This window comes from Salminus brasiliensis, chromosome 2 (genome assembly GCF_030463535.1).
Source record: "Salminus brasiliensis chromosome 2, fSalBra1.hap2, whole genome shotgun sequence".
Lineage (NCBI taxonomy): Eukaryota > Metazoa > Chordata > Actinopteri > Characiformes > Bryconidae > Salminus > Salminus brasiliensis.
In genome coordinates, this window is record NC_132879.1 from 27,307,198 (window position 1) to 27,331,604 (window position 24,407).

At 39.9% G+C, this 24,407-nt stretch overlaps 1 protein-coding gene across 4 annotated transcripts in view; it reads right to left on the reverse strand.

The window, feature by feature from the left end:
- Nucleotides 1-217: 217 nt before the first annotated feature.
- The window catches only part of gramd2ab (GRAM domain containing 2Ab), a 31,345-nt gene continuing 7,155 nt past the window's right edge, over nt 218-24,407 (reverse strand). For 2 of the 4 annotated variants that reach the window (XM_072672229.1, XM_072672227.1), the window contains exons 2-12: nt 21,299-21,424; nt 10,511-10,568; nt 9,068-9,140; nt 8,406-8,509; nt 6,706-6,804; nt 6,173-6,244; nt 5,862-5,924; nt 4,351-4,510; nt 2,258-2,351; nt 1,865-1,972; nt 218-1,403 (exon numbers count right to left, since the gene is read on the reverse strand). In XM_072672229.1, coding sequence (XP_072528330.1) covers nt 1,400-1,403; nt 1,865-1,972; nt 2,258-2,351; nt 4,351-4,510; nt 5,862-5,924; nt 6,173-6,244; nt 6,706-6,804; nt 8,406-8,509; nt 9,068-9,140; nt 10,511-10,568; nt 21,299-21,417 — 954 coding nt within the window. In that variant the 5' untranslated portion in view covers nt 21,418-21,424 and the 3' untranslated portion in view covers nt 218-1,399. Of the gene's footprint in view, nt 1,404-1,860; nt 1,973-2,257; nt 2,352-4,350; nt 4,511-5,861; nt 5,925-6,172; nt 6,245-6,705; nt 6,805-8,405; nt 8,510-9,067; nt 9,141-10,510; nt 10,569-12,085; nt 12,220-21,298; nt 21,425-24,407 lie in introns of those variants that run through there. The other 2 variants (XM_072672230.1, XM_072672228.1) reach the window with 2 other exon arrangements.

Genomic DNA, 24,407 nt, shown 5'->3' on the forward strand with positions numbered 1-24,407 from the left:
TGACATTAAAATATAGTACCATTATCAATATGTGTGTCAATTCATGTGTGCATGAAAATACCTGTAATCTCTTTTCAACAGCTTCATCCAGTTATTGCACATATTAAAATTTAATCTTAGGAATAAGAATCAAGTTTACCCTTGATTTTGTAATATTGTGTTTATGGAACTGTACTGTTGTCCTGAACAAAATAAAAGTATGAAACACTAGTGCAGTTCATAAAGCAGTTTATTAGTCATTGCCGTCTAAACAATAGGTGTTTGACAGTTAAAAAATCTCTGATGTACACTGTGAGCATATATTCTTCTCCAGATAAAATTCCTCTAGGTTTCTGTACAAAATATCACACAAATAAATACAGTAAATGTGTACCTGAAAGCACACTGCATATATCTCCATTCAACTACTCATTCCTACATCCTCTTGTACGTTTACCATGTCTGAAATGCTAGAGCATATTTCAAGTACGTCACAACACGTAACCTTGTCCTACAACACCGTTTAGTACACTGAGAGCAAAGTTAGCAGGCACATTAATATACAGTGACAGGCTAAATCAATTTGCTATTCATTCAATCGCACAGTTGCCATTATTTCTAACACCTCATGCTTTGTGTCTTTGAGACAGTACCACGCTGCAGTTCTGTCTGGTCCTGCGGTCGACTCAGTTCATTCTAAGCTGACCTTTCATAAAACATTCTTATACTCAATTGCACAAGACAATGTCCACCCGCACACACACATCACTGACAATACACTGACCCTTCATACATATTAGTCCCAGTGGAGCTGCCAAACAGAAACACTCATATGACACTCATATAGGATTAAGGCAAATCCATTGTTTGAGGTGAAATGAATGACTGGTAAATGTTATGTGAAATGTGTTCCTTCACTACACAGTTTCAGAGTAACTTCTCTGGGTAAGTAAACAGGCACTGGCACCATGACGACATCTGAAAGGCTAAGAACTAGAAATGATCAGCATGTGAAATATTGAAGGAAATGACAAAATGTCCTATTGTTCTTAGTCTCTTGGTCTTGGCAGCCTATGATGTCAAAGACGGCCTGAGGTACAAGGTACAGTAGTAAGCACGGTTGTCAGATTGGTCCTCAGGCCCTCGAGTCCAATTGAAGACATACTGTAAGTGTTGGATGAGGCCAGTCAAGATAGGACAGTTCAACAGTCTTCATTCCTGTCATTTTCCTCTGTGCGGTTAGTCAGTAGTGCAGATGTTGCAGGCCTCTCTGGCGCCCTCTATCGGCCCACTGGCTACACGCTACTTCACTAGGCTTCTACAGTGGATCAGTAGATTCTCCTTTTCAGGATAAGCCAGCAGGGTAATTACTCACACCTATTAATGGCTGGATAAGAGAAGCACAGATTTCCAACCTGTGTTACCTGTAAATAGACAAACACACACACAGTTAGTATTGGAAACATGGGCAGACGTAAGGATCGGATTCATTTTGACAAAGGCCAAACTGAGATGGCTAGACAACTGGGTCAGAACATCTCCAAAACATCAGGCAGGTCTTGTGAGGTGTTCCTACTATGCAGCGGTCAGCGTCTACCAAATGTGCTACTGCAGCACAAGCTGCTGAGAAGGTTAATGCTAGCCGTCTTGGAGAGTCCATGCCTCGATGGGTCAGAGTAGTTTTTTTTTTTAAGCATAAGTGGGACACCAGGCATTTCAGACAGGTGGTGTTAAAGTTTTGGTTTATCAGTGTATACTGTGTATATCAGACATTTAGGGGTGTAATGAATAACTCATTTAGGACACAGATACTGTATAAGATCACAGATGCTAAACATTGTAGCCATAGTAAAAGCTTCACACATTTCTGTATGTGTCAGCTCACCTCTCTCTCATAGGTAACGTAGGCTGTGTGTTCAGGAAGGACAGTTGTTGCTCCAGACTGCACACGCGAAAGGCCAAGTAACATGATGACATAATGAGCAGGATTATACTGTGGAGATGAACACATGCATACACACATAAATACACACACATAACTACATGAAGTACACTTGTAAGCTTACGCTGAGCTAGGTATTGTAATTAAAACAGTGGAATTAAAACGGTTTCTAATAGCATATTCCAAAACAATACCATATTCCACACATACCCCAAACTGACCAAGAGAGGGCAGTAGAATACATTAAATAACTTATGTAATAATATTATGATAGTAGTCAAATAAAATAAACAGTTAATTCTACACAATTTCTACAGGTGTATTTATGGTACATACAGCAGGATGAAGAATTTGAGGAGCTGGTACTCCATGTGGCCTAACTCAGGCACTGGTTCAGTCAGCAGAATCTTCTCAGCCTCTAAATGTCTCTCTTAACACCACAAAACAAAACAGAAAACAGTTATAGCACGATCTATGAAACGCACATGCATTAAGCTTTGACATTTGCAGCATTAGCTGTATCTTCATAGCGCATGCACAATGAAACCGCTACCATGTCTCCTGCAGCAATGTTCAGGCTTTCACTATCTTTTTTAAGGGTAGCATTCATTTTCCTATGCCAATGTCACATGATTAACTAGCTCGCTCTAACGCACTCTCTGAAGATATTGTTGTCGAAGATATGTTATACTGTATTCAATGTAAGGAATTGCCTTATAAATTGTGCTTTGTTTGTAATTCTTTCTTCAGCCTGCCCTGCACATGTTAGTGGTTTCCTGCTCTAGCACACCACCTTCAATTCAGAAAGGGCTTGTTAATTAGCTCATTAGCTGGATCAGGTATGTTGGGAGGAAGGTAAACAATAAATGTGCAGGGCAAGGGGGTCCTCCAGGACCAAGACTGAAACCACTGGATTACAATGTGGACATCTGTACATGTTAAGGAGTAAAAGTCTGGTTAATAAAAGATACATCATGCCCCATGCTTACCTTAAAATAACAAATTTTAACTGGCTGGACAAAGCTCCAGTCATATTTGGACAAAATCCTGTGATATTACTCTTATGCTTCTTCCACTTTTAATTATGTTTCTGTGCCTCGTCGCTTGTCCAGAAATGCATGTGTAACGTGTGTCCTTTAGATGTGGCTCCAAGGAGGAGGAAATATGAATTCTTGCATAAAGGTGCTTTAAAAGACCAGTTCCTGAATGTTTTCTTTTTTTTTTTTTTTTTACAGTGTTTTCTTCTATTTATTCTGCATGTATGGAAGCCAGCAGTCAGCTTTAGAAAGACTGTGCTGGAAACAGAGGGGTAATAATTATGCTGGCTTTACACTTACAGCCCATCTCATTAATTAAAGTAATAGAGAAACAAGACACTATATTAATAATGTGGTTATGTTTTACTGTATGGTTGTTCAAATCTTTCATAATACTTCAGGATCATTATGTTATTGGAGTGAGGATATTAGCGTGAACACTGCTCCTATCATGAAGAGCAGCTTTTAATGATATCGCTATATGCTATATTAATGTCTTAATATTTGAAATAAATGATATTTGAGTTCGGGGAGTGTTTCCGTCCCCAAACACAAACTATTGTGAAGCTCTTCAGCAACTGAGTCAGATGTACAAAAACGGGGGAGCATAGGAGGATGCTGAAAATCCCATAATCTAACCTTCCGTTAAAATTTGACACTGAGAGAATGAATCTACAGTTCTAGAACAACAGTTTCCCATTTCACCGTACTCTAATTTGCTTATCTAATAGAGGTCTCAGCCATGTGCTTTGCCTGCATGCAAACATCTGCAGCAAAAAGTAGCAGTAGCATACCAGTGGTGACTGGATTTGACTGTATTTAACACAAATAAAGTAAATTAAAATGACTTTTAGCAAATAGGCTGATTATTATAGGTTGATACAGTTCTTTGCAAACGTCTTGTGGGCTTGTGGCAAAATGATGCGTACTAAATAAACCCTCTCCAAAACTCTCTCTGAGGAAGCTGTGTGGTTTATCTAACCAGTCCTTCATTAAAGTACATCAGGTGAGCTGCTGGTGGAACTAAACAAATCCCAACGGTGGCTGGAGTTCACAGAGAAACCAGTAACCAAACATGTGTTTTTCTTAACCACACATATGAATCACGTCACTGACCAACAACACTGTCTGAATATGTGTTACTGTGTAATGTGTATTTGTATTCATTGTAATGCTTTTTTTACTGGCAAATTAAACATTTATCACTGAGAGAAATAATTTAAATAATTGTGACTGCCTTGGCTTTTAGAAACTGAAAGATGTTAGCATAAACAGAAGTTTCTTAAATATGACATAACACCCTCTCTGAGAAAGTTGCCCTGCTTCAGTCAATGCTTTACTAGTAACACACTGGAAATGGTATGGTAGAGTGTGTGTGTGTGTGTGTCATACCCTCCAGTGGGGCATCGCTGGGGAACGGAGCATCTCCTGCACTGAGGCTGCTGGTGGAGTTTCCCAAAAGATCTGGCAAAGAGGAGGAGACAGAAGGGACAGATGGCTTCCTGCGCCATTTTAACACCGGGGGAAAGTCACTGGTCACTGGGAACTCATCCTGAGAGTAAGAGAGTAGGAGAGAGAGAGAGAGAGAGAGAGAGATAATCTGTTATGCCACTGATAAAGTGGCCTAAAATGTACACCGTATGTCCAAAGGTTTGCGGACACCCCTTTCCCCCCTAAATGAGTGAATGTAAGGACCATAATCTCTAACACTCTGGAGCAGTAGCACATGAGTCTAACATCACATTGGATGGAGCGCCATATACCATCGGGATTGAGTTTCTCTCATCAAGCACATCCAACATCAGTACCTGACCTCCACAATGCCTTTGTGCCTGCATGCAATCAAATACTTACAGCAAAGTTCCAACATCTAAAGTAAAGTTTTCTTGGAAGTGTAGAAGATGTTACTACAGCAAAGGGGGGACTGACTCTCTAATAATAACCACCATTAAAAGGGTTCTTTGACTTGTAGCAATAGCGGAACCCCTTTTGGTGCTCTGTAGAACCCTGTTTTAAAGGGGTTTATTTTCTTTTAACAGAAGAATCGTTGCCTTTAATAAAACCCCTGTGCTTAAAACTTGATACTAAGGTCCACACTTTACCTCTCTTGTTGCTTAAGGCATTAAATAACTTACTGAAGTGCTCCACAGGCATACCAACATTATTGCTACCCAAAAACACCCAGCCTAGGGTGGGTGCCTTATGGGCAGTGGTGGCTCAACGGTTAGAGCGCCGGGATATTGATAAGAGGGTTGTGGGTTCGATTCCCGGGCTCGGCAAGCTGCCACTGTTGGGCCCTTGAGCAAGGCCCTTTACCCTCTCTGCTCCCCGGGCGCTGGAGTTGGCTGCCCACCGCTCTGGGTGTGTGTCTGTACTCACTGCCCCTAACACATGTGTGTGTGTGAGTGTGTGTTCACTACCAGATTGGTTAAATGCGGAGGACACATTTCACTGTACAGTGTACAGTGACAAATACGTGCACCTTTACCTTCTGCAATTGGAAACTGACCCTTAATAAAGCACTGCAGGATAGTTGACACCAATTGTGCACTGTAAGGCTTATAGTCTACAGTACACCAGACAGGTTTTTAGTGGCCAGTTGGGTGTATTTAAAACCCATCCATCCATGTCTGTACCTTCACAGTTGTACATACACACACAGAAATATTGTGGGTAGGATGCACCCAACAGTACAGCTGTAGTTGATTCAGTCAACAGTCAATGCCAACACATCAAGCAAACAGACACAGCTGAACCCAGACTGAGTCAACAGTGTTGCGTAAAGTGTAGCAGGATGTTCTATAAATACATGATGGAAACAGTCCCCAGTTGCGCGAGTGTGTGAAAGTAACAGACTGTATTTTATTAAATGCATGGTGACTGAGGGGGTCAGGGTTTCTTACTGTTGACAGTGATCCAGGCTCCTCCAGATACTGCTTTAGACTCAGACTCTTCTTACCGTTCACCTGCGGAGCAGAGTTACATCCACAAAGTTACACTACATGGGTGCATGCATTTCAAATGCTGATTAATATTAGTCTTACGATCCGGTAGATTCTACAATAAATGTATAGCTACTGAATAAATGAATGAAATCAGCTGGTTATTTCAACTGGAAATCTAGGAGGGGTAGCATTACTTTTTTCCAAAAGGGTATCCAACAACGATGTGTGTGAGTGTATGTGTGCCCGAGTGTATGTAACTGGAGATCTACCTGCAGATGTGTGCAGATTCTCCTGAGGACGTCATAAACGCTGTCCCGAGACAGGAGTGAGACAAAAACATACTGTGGAAGCAAAGTAAAGAGATGTTAAAGACCTAGATTTCTCTCAGCACTTGCTATATTAATAACAATCACATCTTTGCATTGAAGCTTAACTGAACAACTGTGCAAACAATTTCCATATGAGATAACTGTAATGTAAATTGCAAAGTGTTGATGCTGTGATATGTAAACAGATTATTTTAACAAGGATTATTTAATGTTATGGAACAACTAAGGTGAATGATCAAATGTTCAGCTAGTATTTGTCCCAGGCACTGCCTCTTTGAACCTTTCACATTGCATCATCTGTGTTTTGAACGGACAGCCTTTGTTCCATTTGCCTCTATTGGCCTTTTAGTTTGTATACAGTCAGCAGGCAAACCAAAAGGTTAGTGGAATTCACCTGCTCTGTGCTCTATGAAGAAGCACATATGCAGGTGTGTGTATGTGTACACAATGTATGTCCATGCATTATACACAACCTTCTGACTGGTGTCTGTGGTAATGGCCAGCCCATTAGGGACCAGTCCAGCTGTTTTGTGCTTCTTTACAAGACGAACTGAAACTACAGGGATGGCCACCTGGGACACAGGCAGACATGGAGACAGACAAGGGAAATGGTTATCAGACCTGATAAGAGTAAAAAAAAAAAAGGTAGAAAAACCCACACATTTATGCATTGCTTTTAGTTAAGATTCTTATCATTTTACATGTACTTTAAATACAGCTTCTTGCAGGACTTAGCAACAAGCTGTAGCAATGAGTAGTAAGTAATTTATGCACACTGCTGAAATTCTGTACAATATGTACATTGCACTCAATCATTCTGTATAAAGCATAATTTTTTGCTGATGTTTTGATGATCTTGCTCTATAAAGCACTTTGAGATTATATAACTTATGTTTTTAAAAAATATATATAAATAAACATCATTACTATAATTACTATTATTATTCATTAATTTCTATATGGTATTTGGTTTTATATGGTAATGCTATCGAGCTTGAGGGGGAAAAAACCCAATAGAGGTCTAAAATGAGAACGCAGTGACTAAGACTGTAGTCCAGTCCATTCAGACCTTTGTGCTCACAGTAAACACAAACATGGAACTAAATAAAAGCCTAGGCCAGCAAAAGAGCAAACAGCAAATGATCAACAGCTATAGTTTAGGGGTAAAAGGAGTCTAAAGGAGGCTTCCAGTCTATACCATACCCAGGTGTAAGTAATAATGGTACTGATTTAGAAACAGTTTCTGTTTTTTGCACCCAAATTAGTTTATTTACATGAAAAAGGTGGATTTAATCAAATTCTTCTATTCTTTTAGATGTGTACAAACTCTGCTTATGCCAGTAGGCTCTCTGTATGGACAAGTAAGTATTCTGAGACGAATTGGGAAAGCACATTTCACAAGTGCAACAAGAAAGAACACTACAGTGTGTGGTAATAAAGGCTGTTCCAGCTGGTCAGAACATGTTTAAAAGTGAAGAATGAGTATTGGAAAGAACAGAGTAGAGCACACTCTGAGTGAATCTTCAGGATGGCTGAAGAAGCTGATGGAATTTGAGATTAATTCTGCTATTTAGTGAAGAACATTAAATGATTTGGAAATGATGAGCTTGTCCCACATCAGTGCGCAAATGGAGTGACAGAACTGTGTTCCACATTTAAAACTAGACAGATCTGACCATTCCATGAACTGTGGTATCTAGCACCAAGACGTTAGCAGCATATCCTGGAAGTCCTGGAAGTTGCTACAGTAAGCCTTAAGAGCACATGAATATGTTGTCATTTAGCCGGTTGTTTTTGGCCTGTTGTTTTACTCTTGTCAAAGAGGTTCAGATTATTATGCATGCCATTTGTTCTGCTTTTAAAAGCTTTTTTAACCTTTAAGAACTGACTGTTTACTGCCTAATACATCCCACCCCTTGACAGATGAACCTGTAGATGAAGATAATCAATGTTTGCCCGTATCAATGTTATGGCTGTTATGGTGTATAAGAATTTAAATTTCACAGCGTTTTCTTGCATCTAAATAACAATTCAACCAGGCCAAGTTGTTATGGTTTTATATAGAGCCGGTGCCTTACTATATATTTTTTGAAAGAGTGTAGAACACTCGGACGGTAGAAGAGCTGCACTTTAATGGAAATTAATGGAAATTCCTCCACTGTCCAGAGCTAACCTTGATATCCTTGCCAAACAGGTTAGCATAGAAGCAGAGCCAGTTGCGGGAGATGTAGAGTCGTCCCTGCAGCAGGATGTCCCTCAGGAGAGCACACGAGTACACTAAGAATGACAGTGAGACAGTGAGAGGGGACATGTTACACTTTCACTTCATATGAAACAATTTCTAACGAACAGCTCCACAGCATTCAGCATTATACCCAAACAGTGAAAATGCTTTAGAAATTGATACAATTCAATACAAATTGTGTGCTAATTACTCAGATTAAAACTTTTCATATTAAAATATGTTCAAATTGTTTGCATCACCTATTCATTTCTCAATGCAGATTCAATGTTATTTAAGTATACTTAATACTTATTCTCTTTAAAATAAAGGGTGTGAGTATAAAGAAAACATAAAACATAAAAACATAAAAACATAAAAAACCCCAAAAAACTATAAATCCTCTACATCTAGTGAAGGTTCTTTAGACCTTTAAAATGTTCTTCACACTCACACATTTCTTTTCCAAACATGATTTTTTATGGAACCAAAAGTGGTTCTTCTATGGAATCGCTCGCAGAACCCTTTGTAGCAAATTCATTTTTCAGATTAAAAGTCACACGTGTACGACATTACACTTTAAGTTTGAGTGAATAAAGGATCTGATACTCTACCTTTCATAAGGATCTCCTCCTTGGGAACATTCTGAAAGAGTTTGTGGTACTGAGAGTTGTACTTGCTGACGGTCTGTGAGAAAAGAATGGGTGGCTGTGTTAGAGCAACAGCACTGGCTCTGCTGGGCTGGTTTGAAACAGCTGATGTTCTAATAGAGAAACGCAGCTTCTGGATCAGGCTAGGCATCTTCTCAACACACTTTCTGACTAATGTCTTTTTCCACTCTGCATTTATACAGCAAGTGTGCAGTTAAAATCCAAAGATTTGATTGGATGAACACATACTCATATTTCAAATTGGGCTTAAGAAGCTCCACCCCTTAACTGAATATACTGCAGTCAATGTAACATGATCTGAGCAACTAAAACGCAATAACGGTATTCCCTAATATGAATAGTTTTGGTGACTGTGTGAGTTCTAAGCCATGTTGTTGTGAGACTGTACGTCTCTGAAATGGTTGCTTTACATTAAGGTTAATGTATGTATGATGTAACAAGATTTTCGTATTTTCGCCGCTTTTGCTATTGGCCCACTCGGCATAAAACAGTCACGCAATGGGCAGCTACGTTTTAGACAGTGTGAAAAATAAAAATCAATAAAACCCTTTCATAGCACAAGTACAAAATCAGTGCCATTATTTCAAGTGACCATTTAAGCCTCTGGTAAGCAAACGATTAGCATCTAATAGTAATGCTCTAATAGTTGTATATTCCTACAGGTGACTTTTATTTTACATTGGTCTTTAAACTTCCCAAGCACAAACCTAGCCCACTGCTGCGCTACACCCACTTACCAGTTTCTCCTTTTGGCACTTTCTAATCTCAAAGGTCCTTCCCCTTATTCACTCTGTGCCCTTAACCAGCTAATCAGCATCCCTTACAGTCGGAAAGGCTCATGTCAGACGTTCCACTGGAAACTTTCTATTTGATAAAAAGAAACTCACTAACACTTCAACAACTCTCTGCCTCCTTCTTAATGGTTAACTGTGGCTGTATTGATGTTCAGCAACTCTTAATTGCAGAACAGCCCATTGGTGCAAGAAAGGAAACTTAGATAGATAAGGGGAATGGAAACTCATTGTGCTAACACAGTTAACACATCATGCCTGCACAATTAATGAAGCATTCAGAGTGGTTTAACGTAAAAGGACCATCCCTGATGGTCAGAGTAAAAAATAACAGAGTAAAAAATGTTCCTAGTGGTGGTGACATATGTGACACATATCCCTTGTGTGCCTTAAATCAAATATTAAGCGAAAAGGCCTCATGAAACACATCATGATAATATCTACTTCCTGATATTTTATCTGATAAACGGCTCTCAATGCGAGTTATGGTATTTTCAACCAAATGCAAGACCAGGAAATGCTGTCTTCACTGGTTCTGTTGCACAAAATCTGCTTAGGAGGTCACTGAGGGTGAGAGAATGAGAGATACACTCACTGATCCCCGGTAGCATTTTTTCACATCTTCATAAGACAGATCATCTATCAGCTGCAACCTGAAACACAAAAAAAAACAGAACCAGACACACACAGCCATTCACACACACACATGCACAACGGGAGAGAGAAGATGTAAGTAACAATGACTCATGTATCATTATATTAATCACAGTCCTTCCTTTATATCAGCCAATAAAATGATGGGAACACAATTACTGTAATGATTCAATACAGGCATTATAAGGTATTCAGTGTGGAAAATAATGTTCTGATGCGGTGTAGTTCTGCATTACATGAAGAAATATGTAAAGAGCAACACTAATAACAGAAATAAAATGATGTACATGATGATGGATCCCTTAAGCGCAACATACTAACTCATATTTATAACATAAACAACCTCACAATCTCACCTTCCGGGAGTGCATGTAAATATTCTGTTTGTGCTATTTACATTTTTTTACTTCTAATTTCAGGACAAAGAAGCCTCTCACTGAATTTTTCCTTTTTGCAAGGGCAAACATTCAAATCAGGACAAATATTCAAAACCTTTTTAAACATAAACAAATCCATATGGTCTTAGTTAAGCTGCTGCACTAGTCTGAACTATACTTCAGGTGCAAAACGTGTAGTTGGTACAAGCTGGCTGTTGTCCTAGAACTTCCACAGTCCAGTGAAAAACATATAGAAATAAATGCAGTCTAGATATAAATATGTGGTTCAGGTAGAAATATGCAGTCCAGATCCCATTTTGAGCGCCACGTTAGCACAGAGAACATTACATGTATTACATGCATTGGGTCTCAGACAAGTATAAGGGTATGTACACTTCATTTCTGGGGGAAATGATATATCAGAATGTGCCTGCTTTATCCACTCTATTAGGAGTATTTGAAAGATAACATCTTACCATTAATTTTGAGCTGAAAACAATCTAAAGATTTTAACGGCTCCAAAAGCTACTGAATGTAACACTGAAAGGTTACAAACACACTACCTGATGTACATGAGAAATTGGGATTATGATATGCTGAGATAAGCTTTTGGTTTAAAATGTCTTTTAAGAATGTGTGCATGGCAGAGATGTACATGCAAGGCGTTGTCAAGCAAAATATAAGAAAATAAATGTCTTAACTTTCAAATGAAGCTGATTTCATTTGTATTGGTCTATTATTCATAAAATATTGACACAATGTAAAGAGAAACTGCCTTAAGTGTGTGACAGCGTCTGTATAAATGTATTGCTTAATAATGATCGTTTTACTATTATCAACCATACACGTAAACTGTCAAAAATATGTAGTTTTTAGACAGTAAATAATAAAAATGCAAAATGACCACTGCTTTTTCTACAATTAAGTATTTCAAACCCCAAATGACTTTCTGTATATCCCACCCCTGACTTTTTTTTTTTTTTTTAAAGGGTGGAATCCCCCTTTAGGGCACAGAACTGGAGTTCTCATCCCCTAGTGTAAGAAGGCTTAGTGTTACCCCCCCAAGAATGCAAATCCAAGGCTGGTGCACAAGCTAATGGTGCGTGTTGAGGCAAAACCTTCAGCGGAGGTGAACTAACCCCATAAGCACTGCTCCTCCCCGGCCTGCAGTGTGTGCAAATATCTTTTCCACAAATACCATTTGTGGCTCGTGGTCATTAGCATGTAGAGGGTAAAGGCCCCGTCTGCCAAACAGCCTTCACTCCAGAGGCCCCTAAAAGAGACGCAGCCCTGAATTACTTTTGTTGTTCTTCAGTGACCCAAGACCACATCACACAACAAATTCCCACGCAATGTTCACTAGCAGACAGCTTCAGCTAAGATTCTACTCTCAAAGATCTTCACTCATCAGCTTCCACTGAAAATCCAAACAGTATCCCCAAATGATACCAGATGAGTTTTAATTACTGCACTCTTAGGGGTCCTGAAGATCGGCCACCGGCTGTTATTGGCTCCCGCTCATGAGTGCATAAATAGTGTCAAAGCTGTTGGAGTAAAAATCCCTGATCTAATAGCAATTCACTTAAATTACAATTCTGTTTTACATTTACGTTGAAGGCATTCAGCAAACACTCTAATCCAAAGCGAAAAGTGCTTCACTGTTTACTCAAACAATATAATGAGCTAGTTTGTATAGGCTAGAATCCCTAAGATCCCTCTAAGCTTAGATACTACAAAAGAGAACACAACACTCAACATACACTACATTACTTAAGTACTCTTGGAAGAGGTGGGTTTTCAGTCTGTGTTTGACTGTTTGGACATCCAGGGGAAGTTCCACCACTTTAGTCGCAGGACAGAGAGTATATATCCTATATTTTTCTTTTCTTGGTGTAATTGGAAGGTTTGTGTGTTTTTGTACCAAAAACAGCTGTACTTTGGTACTTGTTTTTTTAACATGCCTATTTTCCAACCTCTCATTACCTCTATATGATTAAACCATTTTTTTAATGGTCTTTAAGACTTATATATGTAAATGATCTCTGCTCTGATTGGCCCATTTAAAAAACTAATGTTTTGTGTGACATCACAAAAAAATAAAACATTCAAAACCGTCAGTTTTTGCAGATTTGTTTCCATATTATGTATCATTTTTAAAATACATCAATTTGCTTTATTTGAAACTTTAGTTTTTCCATGTTATGAATCCATTTAAAAATCCTAAACAATATCCTCACTGTCACACAAAAACCTCTTATCCTAAAACCATTAACTTTACAGGAAAAGGAAAAATAAATGTCAAAGCTGTCAATGAAAGTCAATGTTAAAGGATTTCTAAAGCATTTCTATTTGTCTATTCATCATTAAATGTGGTCATTATGTAAAAAACAAATGCCAGATTAATGTACGTCAAGAAATAAAAAAAAAAATTGAAAATTGGAGATGCAAGGTTTTTGCCCGACTGTGAGAATGTATTAAGCATTTTTTGGGGGTGAGGAAAATTATAATTGAAAGTAGCCTAGAATTTTATTTGGGCCAAAAAATAACTGCTAACTGTACTGAAAATAAATCTAGTCAACTGTAATCCAATTAGAAGCATGTTTACACATCTACTAGGGACTTATCCTACTGACTGTGCTCTAAAGCTGGTCACACAACTTTAAGGATCAAACCTCAACGAGGGAGTAAAAGATCATACTAATGACCGGTTGCGCCACGAAGGGCTTTTCTCACAACAACATACAATAAACACACATTCAACAAGAACTGAATAATAACAGAAAAGGATCAGGAAAAAACACACGTCACTCCCTTAGCTCTCAGAGATGTGTGGCCTGACCATAAAATACACAGTCATATGCAAATATCACACACATGAGCACACACACACACACACACACACACACACAGTGATGTGACTTTATAAACAGTAATAACACCCACACTTGCACACACTTCATATGCGCGCAACCAGCCCCACTCTCTAACAGACATACATACTGAAGCACTGCACCCAGTCACACACACCCAATCTTACTTAACCTCGACTTACTTAATCTTTCACTTTCTTTCATTCTGAATGATTTAGTTTGTGGTGGTGGAAGACAGCTGAGTGTAATATGACCTTGGATGGAATGTACAGTCATGCCCGAAAGTATTCATACCCCTGTCAAAGTTTGACTTAAATTTACTTTTATTTAACCAGAAATTATATTTTTGCCTGGAAATGACACAGGCATCTCCCAGGAGATAACACGATGATGTACAAGAGGCATCATTGTGGGAAAAAATATTTCTCAGCTTTTATACACATTTGAACAAAAAGTGGCATGTCCAAAATTATTCATACCCTTCTCAATAATTAATAGAAAAGCCTTTATTGGCTATTACAGCAATCAAACGCTTCCTGTAATTGCTGACCAGCTTTTTGCATGTCTCCACTGGTATTTTTGCCCATTCATCTTTAGTGATGAGCTCCAACTCTTTGAGGTTCGAGGGTCTCCTTGCCATCACCCTGATCTTTAGCTGCCTCCACAGATTCTCAATTGGATTCAAGTCAGGACTCTGGCTGGGCCACTGCAAAACATTAATGTTTTTGTCTGCTAACCATTTCTTCACCACTTTGGCTGTGTGTTTTGGGTCGTTGTCGTGCTGAAATGTCCACCGGTTCCCAAGGCCAAGTTTCTCTGCAGACTGCCTGATGTTATTGTTGAGAATCTTGATGTATTGCTCTTTTTTCATGGTGCCATTTACTGCGATCAAGCTCCCTGGTCCATTGGCTGAAAAACACCCCCAAAACATTAGGTTCCCACCACCATGTTTGACAGTGGGGATGGTGTTCTTAGGGTTGAAGGCTTCTCCTTTTTTTACGCCAAATGGTGCACACATCATTGTGTCCAAACAATTCAATTTTTGTTTCATCTGACCATAAAACAGAACACCAGAAGTCTTCTTCTTTGTCCAGATGAACATTTGCAAAGGTCAAGCGGGCTTTTGTGTGCCTTTTCTGGAGAAGTGGTGTCCTCCTTGGCCTGCGTCCGTGGAACCCAGCAGTGTGCAGTGTCCGTTGAACTGTCTGCCTTGAGATGTCGCCACCAGCAGAGTCCAGATTCACCAGGATGGCCTTGGTGGTGATCCTTGGATTTTTCTTCACCTCTCTCACTATTCTCCTGGCCAGCACAGGTGTCACTTTTGGCTTCCGACCACATCTTCTGAGATTTTCCACAGTGCGGAACTTCTTGTATTTTTTAATAATACTTTGCACTGTAGCCACTGGAACTTGAAAACATTTTGATATGGCTTTATAGCCCTTTCCTGACTTGTGAGCGGCCACAATGCACAGCCGCAGGTCCTTAGTGAGCTCCTTTGTCTTAGCCATGACTGTCCACAAACCAACTACAGAGAGCTGCTGTTTTTCTCCTGTTGAGTTGATTAAAACAGCTGTTCCCAATGAATCAGGGTAATTAGGATGCTTTAAAACAGCTTGGACTATTTGGAATGGTATAGAACTTTGGATTTTCCCATATACTGTGACAGTTTTCAAAGGGTATGAATAATTTTGGACATGCCACTTTTTGTTCAAATGTGTATAAAAGCTGAGAAATATTTTTTCCCACAATGATGCCTCTTGTACATCATCGTGTTATCTCCTGGGAGATGCCTGTGTCGTTTCAAGGCAAAAATATAACTTCTGGTTAAATAAAAGTAAATTTAAGTCAAACTTTGCCAGGGGTATGAATACTTTCGGGCATGACTGTACATTGTCAGCAGGTATTATTTTTTTTAACAACCTGACAAAACAACTTTGACAGGTTTGGCGGAAATAATAATTCTGTCATGTTAATGCGTTTAACCGTTGCATCAAATTCCAGTGCTGATAATTACATAACTGTGCTCATTACTTGTCCTTACATAGTTTGTCCTCAGCACCGTTTGTTTTTCTTTGGTGGTGTTGTGCTTAAAGTGCTTAGGGGTGAAAAGTCTTGCATTCCTGACTGTGTTGCACTTCCCTTCATTCAAACCAGTCACCAGTTTTACAGCAAACAATAACTTTAAAATCAGAGAATCTCTACGTGTCCAGTTTCACACCCCTTCTAATCAATGCATTCATCCACTTTATGTTGTATCCATTGCTGACACAAATGTGCGAATGCATACACACAGCTTGTCTCTTCCGAGTAGAGAAGTATTAGATATTAGTCAATAGAATAGGACTGGAACAGATAAACATGAACCAATTGGCAGTATGTCTAATGGGTACAAAGCCCCCCCAGCATTGAGCAGCCTCCAAACTTTAGAAAAATATTCTCTATGAAACCCCATGCAAATATTTGTCATCATTTGTCAACATATTTAAACATCTGGACATGTGATTTTCATTTCAACAATATTGGGAGATGAAGATAATATAATTAAATTAAAAGAAATGCATATCATATATGCATTTCACATATCATCCTTAACCTGAACCCAAAACCTAACCCTAACCCTGGTACTAATCCTAACCTTAACCTGAACCCAAACCCTAACCCTAACCTCAATCCAACACCCAACACTAACTTTAATTTTGGCCCTAGTCCAAGCCTTAACCTAACCCTAAAACCTAACTCTAACCCTAAAGCTAATCCTAACCTTAACCTCAACCCTAATGCTAATCCTAACTCTCACCCTAGCCCCTTAATCTCAGCCTAATCCAGTTAATATCCAGTTCCACACTGGTGTCAACAGCTTGTTGAGAATGTTGAGATAATCTGATGGTATTAGACATGTCAGTGATTTTTCAGGAGACCGTCTACAGATCTGAGCTCAGACACTCCAAATATAGCATAAAACAGCTGAATTCAGTAGAAGTCTTTAGTCAAAGACTATTGATAATCTACTGAATGTTCAGATGCTGCTACATCACTGAGATGCTGTTGAGATGTTAATGAGAGTCTGATGAGAGTCTCCAAATACCACTTTTTCACTACTTTTTTTTTTTTCATTGACTTCCATTGAAAGTTGAGTTTTCTCAGTATTCCTCCTATTGCCTGTGTCTTCAGGGCTTTATGCTGTAGATATGCCTGTACATACCACCAGTCACGCCTCACTGATATGGAAATGTGTGGATGGCGAGTCGTGTAGGCAGTGCTTGGTAAATGCTTAAAAGCAGCATGGCTGGACAAGGGTCATTTACCCAGCTCAGCTTTTACAAAAAAGACTCAAAAAAACAAAAAAATATTCAAGAAGGAAGAAGATGTGCGTATGTATAACCTCATGCAGGCTTGAATGTCAGGGGAAGAAGAGCAACAGCGTTAGTGCTCCACTTTGTCAGGGCATACACATACACACAATGCCCTGAGAGCTAACAGATAAAAAATAGACATGATAAGGACAAGTCTTAACAACTCATCAATTACATGAATAATGACTCTTCACACGCAGCAAGATTTAGACCAGGGGAGTGGGGGTGAGTGTGTGTGTGTGTGTGTGTGTGTGTGTGTGTGGGGGGGGGGGGGTGATGGATGAGAATGAGAAAGATACAGAGTGAAAGACAGTGAAGGAAAGACAGAGAGACAGAGATCAAACGAGAGACAGAGACCAAGGCTGAGAAAAAAGGGGAAAGAATGACAAACAGAAGGATGGAAAGAGAGAAAATGTGTGTGTGTGTGTGTGTGTGTGTGTAAGAGAGAGAGAAAGAGAGAGGGGATGGGAAGAAATATACTGTGTGTGTGTGTGTGTGTCTGTGTTTTTAAGAAATGCTCTCTGCCAGTTCTTTAGACACTCATTGAACATGTGATCCTGTGGTTAGAGGCACGAGAACCTGCGTACATGTTTACACTCTACAATCTGCATCATGAGGTGTGTGTGACAAGCTCTTCTGTGAGAGATGTTTGTGTATGTGTGTGTGTGTCTTCTGCATTGTAAACAGGCTACTCTGTGCCAGAGCGCTCCCTGGGCACTGCCTCAGACTCAGTAATAGAAAAACACAGAGGCTCCAGTGGGACGAGCACACTATAGTGCCTGTCCTCATCAACAGCCGCTTAATTAAGACGGACTTCAAAGAGGGGCGCAAATTAACTACTGATTACTGACAGCCCTACGCTTCCCAACGTCTTCACCGGTAAAACCTCGCTAGGGTGAAAATCCGTTCAGGCCAGCCTGGTGTTTGACTGACAGACGAGAGACCGCTGATGTCATGTTCTTGTCTATTTCAGTCTCATGCATATTGAAATAGCCTGACAATCTCCAGTGCAGTGACACAGGAGGAGGCCGGAAGAGGACTTAACTAGATCACAGCACCCCCTCAACCAAATCCACACACACACACACACACACACACACACACACACACACACACACACTGCACATATTCACAAAACCATTGTAGTGTCATAAATCAGTGAACATAACTGGGGTCAAATTCATCAGCACATTAACAGCCTACAGCTGACTGAAACCCAGCGAGCTCAGAAGGACACTTTTAAATAATCAGGCTCGGTCAGCGTGACCTCTAGAACAGAACGAGCAGGAAAGACCACCAGAGTGAACCAATACTGGTATTGGCATCTGATTGACCCAGTAGGTGAGCAGCTAAGATGGTAGAGCGAGAATGTCTGCAACAAGACTCCCCCTCCTCTGTGCTCTTACACAACCAGTGCAGTACTCTAAACGTGAGGAGTGGGCACGTGCAGGGCCGATGCTGCAGCAGAGTGAGCTCTCTCTCTCTTTCTCTCTAACACTCACTGCAATGTGCCACTCTATTAGCACTGAGACATATGGGAGGAAAGAGTGACAGTCTGTTGCAAGCCAGGAGCAGAATCAACTGTATTATTATTGAAGAAATATCTTCAATAATAATAATGATCATCATCTTCACCTCCATTTGTTTTGCTTAAAAATGAACTCAATCGACAGCTTCTTGATTTACAATGGCTTACCCAAGCATAGGTGGTCTCACACCCCCATGAGGACCCACACATCCTCCCTACCTCTCTCTCAGAAAGCTCTCTTTGTGTTTGTGAGCTAAAGCAGAGTGGGGATGGCACTCTCCTCTCTAATGAGGCCCTTTCTCTGTCTATTGTCTCCTTCTGCACGCCTCCATCACACTCATCTCCATCCATGATTACCTCTCTGCTTTACTCGCTCCCTCTCACTCTGTCTGTCTCAAGCTTCTACCAAACAGCACCCAACACAGTGTAACAGGTCAAACAGGATGTACACTATATGGACATATGAAATCAAGGGTAATAAAAAATGTTTGTCCTGCTTTTATTAAAGCGACTTTCTCTATTGTCCAGGAAAGACCTTCTACTAAACTTAGAAAAAAAGTAAGGAAATTTGTGTTTGCTAGATTATTTCTTTGTTGCAACAATGCTGTTGGAAATAAATCAGTGTTAAACAGCTTATTCTGCTGTTGCCATTGACACTTGTTTTGAGCTTCTGGTATCCCCAGGCACCTGATTGTCTTCTACAGATTTGCAGTAAAGGTTTGCAGGATGATATGGCCAGACAATCCGGAACACACAGTCAATCTCCGGTCTCAACAGGCTGCCAGGAGGCCTGCCATGACTGCCTTCACCGGCAGGTCTGTTTGCGCTGGTGTCTGCACCATCGGGAACCTTACGGAACTGGACGTACGACAAAAGCTGGCTGAAGAATGGGATGCCATTCCACAGCAGTGTGTGACCAGGCTGGTGACCAGCATGAGGAGGAGGTGCCAGGCTGTTGTGGCTGTGTATGGTTCTTCCACACACTACTATGGCTCCTGTTTGTTAAATGAATAAATTGTTAATATGTCTTTTTCTTCAAACTTCAACCTTTCAGTCCAAACGATGGCAGAGAAGATTTGCCAATTTTTTCATGGGCGCAACCCACATACTCAGCTCTGCTGCTCATCCCACAATTGCATGTTCCTTACAAATGTGACACCATTTAAAAGGGGAATTAAAAGGCTTTCCAACAGTATAAGATCTAGAAGCATTGTTACAACAAAAAAATGTATCTACCAAACACAAATTTCCTTACCTTTTGTGCTATGTTTAGATTGTGGAGTCACATTGCTGTGAGGATTTGATTGTGAGCATTAGTGAGATCAAAATGTTGGATGATCACCACCCCACCTCATCCCCAACTCCCCAACTCATCCAAAAAGTACTGGATGAAGCACCATCATTCCAGAGAACACAGTAACCCTCTACCCCACGCCTGGCATTGGGCATGATGCCGAAAGGATCATGTTTATGTGCTCTAGACAATCCTATTCTATTGGCAGAACTTCTCTACAAGGACTAGACAAGCTGTGTGTGATCATTATTTGCACATCTGTGTCAGCAACAGGTGCAACTTAAAGTAGCCGAATGCATTTATTAGAAGGGGTGTCCACAAACATTTGGACATATAGTGTACTGTGATGTTGTAATTATGTGATAACACAAGTATTAGGTATTACAGGTGCCATGTTTTTAGATGCTGATACAAATGGTTGATTATGCACGACTCTGCTTTTATGACAGTGTATCACTGCTTGCTTGCACAGCAAAATTACAGCAACATTGGGACCTTTAAATGCTACAGACACTAAGGCTGTTTGTGTTACTGTATAATCCACTTTTCTGTACCACATCTGTCAAAATGACTCATCAACAACTGACTGAGAGAAATCAGCACGGCCAATGTGGAAAATGGCTAAAGTTAGCCAGAGTGTAGAAAGAGCACAGTGACGTCAAAAAAGGTTCACAAATAAAAGGATGAAGGTGCTCAGAAATCTGTTAAGCTCGAAGCTTAAAGCTTAAAGCCACTTCTCGCCATGTGATTAAACTGAGATCATTTGCAACGTTTTTTACCAGAAAACAACCTCCTGCGCTGCGGCGTTAGTTACACTGTGACTAATGTAAGGTGGATATGCACTAAACGCATCTGAGTTAGAGCGCTGTACGTATACTTTAAACATCTGGCAAGGGTGCAGCTGATCGTTAGTCAGGTTTCTTACTCAAAGACTAACAAAACATCTCTCGGAAAACTAATGAATATCGTCATCCCCAAACCGGTCTGGCCTTAGAAACAGACAAAACAATGTACCGATATTACTAATACTTCATGATGCACGAAAAGGCCACTTTACTTAAGGAAGCAGCTGCCGTCTATGAGTGAGCGTGTTGACAGTTATCACAGTAAGCCTCCACTGCAGAACCAGTCAGTGTAGTACAGGCTCAGACCTGTACAGTTCAGGAAGCAACCAGACATGTGTGGAGTGACTTACAAGAACATACCAGGCTCTTCCAGAAAAGACTTGTAGTAGTGATTATCTGTCAGAAAGGAGCAGTGCAGCTATTGTTAGTGTGTGTGAGGGAGTGAGGGCTTGTGTGTCTTACATGATGCCTTGTCTGAAGTGAGGGGGACAGTGGGGATCGTCCTCTTTTTGGTGTTCAGTGATCTCCGGGGGGGTCAGCAGGCCCATTTCATCACTCTGATCCAACTGTTCCGTCATCATCCTCAACCTGAGAGAGTTACAGAGAACACACAGCTGTGCATCATTACAAAAGATCCTTACCCCTGTAAGAAAACCTCAAAACCTACAAAACGTCATTTTTTTTCAAGTAAAGGAAAAAAGGTTGTTGTCCTATTTGTGCTACCCGCAGTACTGCCATGGGGGGTGTTCTCATAAAGAGTACATACTCAGTGTTTTTAGTTAAAGAACATAATTAAATTAAAGTCATTAGCAGTTTTTTAAGGTGTCCATGCATGTTTTAGTTTATACACACACACACACACACACACACACACACACACACACACACACACACACACACACACACACACATATATATTTCTCCTGGTGTTTCAAGTAAAAACAGGGTAACTTTGCTTACCACATATTAATGTAACATTTAAAACATTACTACTTAACATAACATTAAGTAGTTTCGGCCGGTTTGTATTTTTTTCTTTGTTATGAAAATTTTACACAGTGTAAAACCTTTTTTGAGTTTTACAAGGTTGTGTTATGACAGCTCTAGGCTCTTCATCTCAGTATGAGGAGCAAATTATCTTTACAGCCACACCTAAATGTGTATTAGCTTTCTTAAGTTTTCTTAAGGCAAAGCTCACCTAATATGACTGGGGGTGGTATTATTTTGTAACAGCTCTTATAATTAAAAAACCTCTTCCAGAAGCATCTCAAATCTCAAGGGTTTGTTTCTGCACAATTTACACAGAAATTTACATTTTAAACAAAACATTCAATTCAGGGCAGAATGACAGACAATACCATGTCATTTGATTGCCATGCTTTGTATGCAATGACTTTTTTCAAATGTTTAAGAAAAACGCCCAGACTCTTATCTGTTAAGACATTTAAGACACATACTTTCTCTTTCGCTCATTTACAGTCTCTATACTATCACTTTTTTAAGTAAGAGTTTGATAAGGCACTCACTTTCACATTGGTACAGTTTCTCTGTTTTTGGTGTAATATGACAACAGAAAGTAATATACTGTGTGAAAACAAATAGGAGAAGGTACATCACACACATCTGTTCTTGTTGATTTAACTCTGTATGTCTTATTCTTAGTGCTGGCTAGCATCACTCTTTCAGTAAATAGACCCCAGTAGAGTAAATAGCATTACCCTAATAACAGGATGTGAGAATGAATAATGAAATGATGAGATACAAATAGCAACGACACTCCTGTCCTAGTGCTGATTTCCTATTAGGGACAACCAGTGCCAGAACAATCTGCTGAACACTCAGCTGTCCCAGTGGACATGCTTGGCAGAACAGCAAAATGTAGCTTGGGAGATGAGGACATGTTGTGGAATGCTTTCCAGGCCAAAAACTGGAAATATAACACATTTCAGTTACCACTGAATTTAGAATATGGGATGCTTAGGTAGACCTTCTGTCAATGAAAAAAATTTTGAATGGAATGATTAAATTAAATCCCGGACGAGCCCCCTATTCTGTCATGACCCTGTCTAGGGACAAGCCGTAACAGACAACGAGAGTGGAGATGAAATTCTGATAAATAACAGATAACGGTAAAAAAAAAAAAAAAAAAAAAAAGTATCATGGCTTTGAGGCATCCAACAAGATGAGTAGTGGGCAAAAGCTAGAAGTTGAAAGCAGAACACAGACGTTATACAAACATGGCTTAGAGTCTGGTAATAGCTCCCCGACCAAGTGCCATCTGTAAGATGGACGGGTGGAAAAGCGAGGTAGTGAGACTGAGACACAGCGGTGTAATGCTGAACAAGCTGATAACAAGCACTAAATATAGGAGGTGTGAATGTCAACAAATGCAAGAAGGCAGACAACGTGTGACTTGAATGCAAAAATGGAGCTCATTTGCAAATTCACTGCTTACGTTGGAAACACCTATGCAATAAAAACACAACCATAAAACGAGATAAAGCATGGACATCATTTTTACTCAGGAACACAGTTACATAGCCATAGAACTAAACTAAGACCATTAGTGGTCTGAGGAACATATCTGAGTAAGCATAAGAATGATGGGAACTAAAAGTTTCCCAGGAGACCATTTTGAGATTCATGTTCACCCTATACACATACGGTTGATAGAGGATAGTGGGTAACACTGCTACCCTCCATATGGCTGCCTGGGGTACGAATCGCCACCCAAGCAAGCATAACATCAGTAAGAGGCCTTAGAAAAGACTCTCAATGCTACATTCACTTGCCACTGTTGCATGATTCAACGGTAGATGCTCTGGATAACAGTATCTGCCAAATACTGTAACTTATTTGTCTTACAGGACTTTACTAGTGAACTTACAGTTTTTTTTTAATTGAGGAGCTTAATGTTGGGATTTTGTGGTGTACCTAAAGCCACTTGACAAAGCGAACAGTGGATTATATAGTGTAACAAACCACATAAGCAATACGTTTTATGAGATTACTTAATTAACTCAGCATATTTTTAAACAAGTGTTTAGGTATGGATACAGCATAATGGAAATTGGTGGGCATAAGCTTCCATGACATTGTTCACATTTGCATAATATCCACTGCAAAACTAAAGAATCAGATTCCACACACCAAAAAATGTCATGGCTGATCAACGAAATCTGTGGTAAGGGCAGCATTCAAGGCAATCTGTCTGTGGACAGCACAGATAATTCAGAGATAATTCTAGCGACTGACAAGGCAAGACCTCAAGCATGATATGCAGATGTAAAGAAGATCAGTACTACGCATCTGCTATTTTATCTGGAAAGCACTGACATGGAATTCCTGAGCCAACGCTAACACCAGATACTTTTCATGTACATATCTGCCCTTGACAATACAGTACAGATAAAAAAAATTAATATATGTAGAAATTACACCTTCTAAATCTACATGGTTCAGTATTACAGAGAAATACAACTCACTGAAAGCCACTGATACTCAAAAGGATCCGATGCAGATATCCTTGTGCATACTGGGTTCTAGCGGCTTTACCTAAGCTCAGTTCATT